This window comes from Trichechus manatus, unplaced genomic scaffold, assembly GCF_000243295.1.
Source record: "Trichechus manatus latirostris isolate Lorelei unplaced genomic scaffold, TriManLat1.0 scaffold00027, whole genome shotgun sequence".
Classification (NCBI taxonomy): domain Eukaryota; kingdom Metazoa; phylum Chordata; class Mammalia; order Sirenia; family Trichechidae; genus Trichechus; species Trichechus manatus.
The window spans coordinates 23,682,861-23,689,900 of record NW_004443963.1 but is presented as its reverse complement, the minus strand read 5'-3'; the positions used below and the strand labels follow the sequence as shown (position 1 = coordinate 23,689,900).

The 7,040-nt window shown below is 47.3% G+C and overlaps 2 protein-coding genes across 2 annotated transcripts in view; both read right to left on the bottom strand.

Moving 5' to 3' along the window:
* Window positions 1-316: 316 nt before the first annotated feature.
* The window catches only part of KRT3 (keratin 3), a 16,779-nt gene continuing 10,055 nt past the window's right edge, over window positions 317-7,040 (bottom strand). Inside the window, exon 10 of the mRNA XM_004374003.3 lies at window positions 317-563. Coding sequence (XP_004374060.2) covers window positions 317-563 — 247 coding nt within the window. The remainder of the gene's footprint in view (window positions 564-7,040) is intronic.
* Window positions 1,608-4,481, bottom strand: LOC101356959 (keratin, type II cytoskeletal 2 oral-like). The gene is given in 5 exon segments (XM_012554871.1): window positions 1,608-1,832; window positions 2,497-2,622; window positions 2,741-2,905; window positions 3,451-3,546; window positions 4,422-4,481. Coding segments are annotated over 4 exon segments (594 nt in total). The 5' UTR covers window positions 3,529-3,546; window positions 4,422-4,481.

Here is a 7,040-nt window from a genome sequence, read left to right as displayed (position 1 = left end):
GAGAGAGAAGATCCAGAGTGGGAATGGACCAGGCTGGGAAGGCCCAGACCAGGTTGGGCCCTGGTGTTGCTATCCGAAGTCAGGAGCCATCACAGGGGCTTATCCAGGGGCATCATCATCCCAAACTAGCAGCTGGACCTCCTTGGCCCAGGAAAGGTTTGGGATACGAAGGAGCCAGGAAGTCAGCCCTTTCTCCAGAGAACTTGAGGAAAACAAGGGTTGAACTGTGTGCATTTGCTGATGTCAGGCAGAGAGTGGGAAGTTCTGGTGCAGGCTGAGAGGGAAGCAAGTGGACATGGAGATTTGGTCCAGAGGATCACCTGGAGTAGTGCTGGCTGAAGCTGGTGGTCTGGGAGAAGCGGACATTGGTGCTGCCTCCACTGCCAGACTTGTAGCCACTGCCTCCAGAGGTTTGGTTGCTGCCAGAGCTGGAGCTAATTCCACTTTGGCTCACAGAGCTGCTGCCTCCCCTGTCAAGCCTGCTCCCACTGCTGCCACTCAGGTAGCCCCCGCTGCTGCCTCGGCCCCCACTGCTGCTGCCACTGACTCCTCCGTAGCCACCGCTGCTGCTTCTGCTGCTGCTGCTGCATCCTACATTGGTGAGTGGCATCTGGGGTCTTAAAAGCTTGCAAGCAGCCATCTAAGATGCATCAATTGGTCCCACCTGGAGTAAAGGAGAATGAAGAACACCAAGGATGCAAGGAAAGTATTAGCCCAAGAGACAGAAAGGCCCACATAAACCAGAGACTTCATCAGCCTGAGACCAGAAGAACTAGATGGTGTCAGGCTACCACCAATGACCACCCTGACAGGGAACACAACAGAGAGTCCCTGATGGAGCAGGAGAAAGGTGGGGTGCAAAACTCAAATTCCAGTAAGAAGACCAGACTTAATGGTCTGAATGAGACTGGAGGAACCCCAGAAAGCATGGCCCCTGGATTTTCTATCAGCCCAGAACTAAAACAATTTCTGAGGCCAACTTTTCAGACAGGGATTGGACTGGACTGTGGGACATAAAGTGATACTCGTGAGGAGTGTGCCTCTTAGCTCAAGTGGATACAAGAGACTAAATGGGCAGTTTCTGTCCAGAGGTGAGATGGGAAGGCAGAGAGGGTTAGGAGCTGGTTGAATGAACACGGGGAATCAGAGGTGGGAAGGAAGAGTGTGCTGTCACAGTATGGGGAGAGCAATTAGGGTCACATAACAAAGTACGTATAAATTTTTGTATAGGAAAAAATAAATAAATAAAAAGATGAGAATTGAATGATGTTGGTTAGCAAAAAATAGTGAGACTCGAATCTTTAACTGTCTTTCAGGAGACTACTTTCCCTTGGACTGAGTTGTCCTTTCCTTATCACCTTGCTCTCTTTCTTATCAAACCAACCAAAAAAAAAAAAACCCATTGCTGTCAAGTCGATTCCAACTCATAGTGACCCTAAAGGACAGAGTAGAACTGCCCCATAGGATTTCCAAGGAGCACCTGGTGGATTTGAACTGCCAACCTTTTGGTTAACAGCTGTAGCTCTTAACCACTACGCCACCAGGGCTTCCTTCTTATCAAAAGTCACTATAAAATCATATCTGGAGAATGCTGACTCCACTGCCCCTCACCTGCACTCCTCGCCCTCCAGCAGCTTCCTGTAGGTGGCGATCTCCTCGTCCAGGGCCAACTTGACATTCATGAGCTCCTGGTACTCGCGCAGCAGCCAGGCCAGGTCATCCTTGGCCTGTTGCAGGGCGGCCTGCAGGCTTTGGAGCTTGGCATTGACGTCCTTGAGGGCCAGCTCTCCACGCTGCTCAGCTTCCACAATGGCCGCCTGAAAATTGGCATTCTGAAGAGGGGAGTAGGAGACCAATTAGCATAGTGACCAAGAAGCAGGCACCTTACCTAGTCTTTCCTGAGAGGAGAGCTCTTCCCCATCCAGCATTCCTGTCTCCACTTCCTTAGAAATCCCAACAGGGCATGCTTAGAAAACAGGAGTTGATTTTACAATGGGTTCATTCATCTCTGGCCCATTGAAATTAATTCATCTCTCATCAAAGAAAAGGACAATGATTTGCTTTCCTAGACTGATAATGTTAGTAGTGATCTGGTAGGTCTGTGATCTTTTTTTGCAAGACTGTGTAAAAAACCCTTGCTTGGTCATTTCACTCCAATGATACCAGTCAGCCATGGAGGTTGTGTGAAGAGTTTGATGAATAACTCAGCTGACGGCAGATCCTGCTGAGAGCTGAGTGTTTAAGGCCACCACTGCAGTTGCAAGATTTGCTAGGCAAACCAGAATGAGCAACTATCTCTCCTTAGGGACTATTTAGCATTAAGAACTAAGTTAGGAACGGAACATCTGGGAGGGCAGAAGTTTCCAGAGACTGTGCTATCCCACATGTGACACTATGAAAGGACAGAGAGAGTATAGGGCACAGGTGCACAGCTGCTGCTGCTTCTCCCCAGTGCCCAGAAGATCTCCAGGAACTCTCCATAAACCCTGGACTCACCTGTGTCTTAACGTTCTCAATCTCCGCCCGCAGCCTCTGGATCATCCTGTTAAGCTCCATGATCTCACTCATGGTGCTCCTGAGGTCATCACCATGCCTGCCAGCTGTGGTCTGCAGCTCCCCAAGCTGACAAATAATAAACCCATCAACATGGTTTTGCAAAATGTTGGCACATTCTCTAGGAATGTCATCAAGACTTAAAGTTGTATCCCCTAGAGTATGGGAACAGAGGGAGGGCTCCCACCTTAGTCTGGTACAGGGCCTCAGCCTCAGCCTTGCTCTTCTGGGCAATCTCCTCTTACTGAGCCTTGACCTCGGCAATGATGCTGTCTAAGTCCAGGCAGTGGTTATTGTCCATGAACAGCACCACGGATGTGTCACTGATGTGGCTCTGCATTTGGGACTGCTCCTGCAGGGAACATGGATGGTCACACTCCCCATGCTGCTGGCCGCAGGGGATGCTGGGGATGAAGAAGTCCAAGAATCCTCTACTGGCAGAGATACCCCAAGAATGGGGCCAGGAGTGGGACACTTAGAATATTAAGCTTGCATCTCAGGCCTGGCTACAGCCCAAAGGAAGCCAGACAACAAGGCTAAAGGAAATACGTAACTGTAATCAGGTTGTGAAGCTACTGCGTGAGTTTCTATGGGACTCAGTAAGGAGGAGTATTCTGAAGGAGCAAGTTGTGGTGTTGGTATATGAGCCAGAGGAAAGATGAAGAACAAAGAGGGCTGATGACAGAGGGTAAATAAAGGGGACAGAGAGGGTCCCTGCACAATTGTGGGTCAGGTCTGTGCAGGCTGGGGAGCTAAATTAGCAATTCCCAGGGGTGGAGCTGAGTTCTGAGCCCTGTTGCTGGCTGTGTAAGTGTCCTGCTGCTTGACTGTCCCCTAAAGTTATGCTTAGGGAGGTACAGATAGAAAGGGGCTGGAATGGGCAAAGCAAGGACTTACCGTCTCATAGAGGGTCCTCAGGAAGTTCAGTTCGTCCATGAGGCTGTCCACAAGGGCCTGCAGGTCCACCTTATTCATGTAAGCTGCATCCACATCCTGAGGGGAGGTCAGAAACCCAAAGCAATGACCTTCTAGTCCCCTCATGCCATTGCGTCTTCCTAAGCCCTCAGGTCTCCTCTTTGCCCTTTCCCTGCTATGCCTACTTCTGTGACTTCTCACCTTCCCTTTCCTTTTAAAAGAAAGAAAACCAAAGTGGTTTTCTTACTTCCAATTGCTTCAATCAATCAAACCCCACTGTTTTAACATAATACAAACCATATTATCCAGGCACAGAGTAACCATCCATTTTTAGGGTAGAAAAAAGTTACATTTACCTAGCATGTGACTTTGGTTATATAGTACCAAAAACCCAACCTCCTGAATAGAAAAGAGGGTATTCTTCTCACTACTTCATCTTTAGAATGGCTAGTTTAAACAAGCTACAAGTATTTGCTAATTGATATTATTAATAACATCCAGGAAGGGAAGGAGAAAGGAAGACACAATGTTTAGGGAACACTGAGCGTCTGTTAAGAGTGACGAAAAAATTCAGGAATGCTGATGATTGAACAACATGACGAACATACTTAATGTCACTGAACTGTACGTGTGAAGATTGTTGAAATGGCGAAAGTTTTGTTACCTGTGTATTTACCACGATAAAAAAAATCATTAAAAAAATAACATCCAGGGTACATTTGTAGGCTGAAAACCTTGATTGACGCTAGACATAAAACACTCATTATTCATTTACGTTACTAATCATCTCATTAGTCACATTAACATTTAAGATGTCTCCCACACCAGCATGTACTCAGAGCACCTTCCTTCATCAAACACCCCATTTCCAAAAATGTAAGGAAACACAACCCTCTCAGAGGGGGGTAGCCCCCAGGAAGGGAGCCTGGAAGCAGCCGTCCCAGCTCACCTACCTTCTTGAGCCCCACAAACTCATTCTCTGCTGTAGTACGTTTGTTGATCTCATCTTCATACCTGGAACAGAAAGAGGACACATTTCAACAGAGACATTTCAAAAGTGACAAAAGAGATGAGGATCCCAAGCACTCACGTGGAATCTCTTCACCCAGAGACAGGACCAGTTTCCTGGGTGTGTGGCCTGCACAGTTGCCCAGCAGCCCCGCGCTCAGGAGGTCCTTGCACTTGATTTAATGCTCAGCTGTCACCATCTTGAAATTCTTAATTTTTTAACAAGGAATCCTGCATTTCATTGTGTTTGCACTGGGCCCTGCAAATTATGTAGCCAGTCCTGCCAGAGACCTTTCAGAGCTCAAAGCGCTACATCACCCTCCTCTAAGTCTGGGTGCCAGGCAGAGGTGTGGGCAGGTGGTTGGAGGTGGAAGAAAACTTCAAGGAGCCTGGCTACTTGTCTGCTCTTCGATTAATTTCACAACGCACAAAGTGCACATAGGGGACCCAGACTGATATTTGCTCAGACCTGGTGTTTCTGCCTCTGTTTCTCTTTTCCTTAATTACAGTTGCTTCTGTCGGAATTTGGGGTGAGAATAAGCTTATGTCTTGTGAAAGCATCAAGACTGTAAGATTCTTGCCTGTTAATGACTAAAATCTCCCACCAAGAACCTGAATTTTATGGAGACTGAAGAATTAGGATGATTCTAGAAGAGAGGTTTCTGGAAGAGTGAATCTGAGTTGCCAGTGAATTCCCAGTGCTCTGCACAGAGCCTACCGTAGTGGGTACTCACCAGGGTTTGTGCAGTTGAATTGGAATGGTGCCTCTGGGAAGGGTGGCTGAGAAGACCTCCCCAGAGCAGATGTGCGCATTCCTGTTGGCCCTGACCCTTAGGGATGTCTGGAACCCCCTCCCTACTTTGAGATGTATAATTTACCCCTCACACAGGGAGCATGAACTACAGCTCTGAACACACAGGAAGGGACTGCCTGAAGCTACAGAAATAGGGCACTGCACTGGACAGGTTGAAAGAACAATTGTGGCCCTGGACCACTTCCCAGAATCCCAAGTAACTATTGAATACTAAGACTCCTGCGACCTGCCCCACGCCTAATGATTCAGAATGTCTCGGACTGGAATACAGGAATAGGCATTTTTCACAAGCTTCCAAGGTGATACCCATGTACAGTAAACTGTGGATGGCTCCCCTCCCTGAAGAACTTTAAACGCTGAAAGGATTCTTTTGTCTGTCTGGGCCAGTATAGGAAGTACCCCATAAGGCCACACTGCTAGCCTTTGTTGTTTTCTATGACTTTGCTCAGAGTAAAAGGGTACTTCTGTTTTACAACAAGCAAAAAAAACTACTAAAAACTTATACTTTATCATATTCAGAAGGGTCTACACTCAGCCCAGCTGTAAGGATTATCACTGTAGCTGAGGGTCCTTTCCTAAGTAGAGGAGTAGATAAGATAAGCTCTTGCTTTGATGCAGCATTTCTCAACAGCGGCACTATTGACATTTTAGACCAGATAATTCCTTGTAGTAGGGGGATGTCCTGTGCTTTATAGGATGTTTAGTACCATCCTTGACCTCTACCCACTAGAAACCATTAGCACCCCCGGTTGTGACAACAAAAATGTCTCCAGACAATTGCCCCCTCTGACAACCACTGATTTTGTGCCACCCTTTCCTATCCCCATCTCTCCAGGGGTTGATGGAGCTGTCACCTTTCAGTCATGTCACCACGGATGCCAAAGGTCCCAGCTTGTTCTTACCACCCCCACACCAATGGGTCCCTAGGAGAACTAATCCCGGACTGGAAGTGGTGGTGGTGATCTTAGGCAGAACAGAGATGTGCACTGTGCAGTTTTCGAGCAAGAGGAGCTTGTGAGGGTTACAGAGAAAATAAGTGAAGCAGTGTTTTCAGAACTTAAGTGAGTTTTTCTCAGGCATCTCCAATGTATTGCAAGGTGTCCACATTTCCAATCTTTGTTAGCAGAGAGAGAATGGGCCTGGACCAAAGTGCTGAGAGAGCAAGGTGAAGGGGCGGCCCAAATCCCAAAGATGAGACTTCTGACAATTGACCAACAAAACCCCACCCAGGTCTAGGCAGCACAGAGAACAGTCATATAGAGATTTACCTATACATTACACAAAACTTCATATGCAAACCTCGACCACCAGCAGTCAAGTCTGGATTATCTACAAGAAGATGCTGAATTAGTTTCAGATTCTTATGGGAAACAATCCCATGGTTTCCTTAACTGAGACTTTTGTGGATGTGGTGTCACCATCACTGTTGATGTTTGCTCTGGCCTATGCCTACACTACTACACTACTCGGTTGTTAACCGAAAGGTTGGAGGTTTAAATCCACCCAGAGTCGTCTTACAAGAAGGATCTGGTAATCCACTTCAAAAAAATCAGCCTGTCTGTGGGGACCATGGTCTCAGGGAACATCTAGCTCAATTGGCATGACACAGCTTATAAAGACAATGCTCTGCATTCTACCTTGGTGAGTAGAGTCTGGAGTCTTAAAAGCCTGTGAGCGGCCATCTAAGATACTCCACTGGTCTCATCCCTTCGGGAGCAAGGGAGAATGAAGAGAACAGGATACAAGGAAA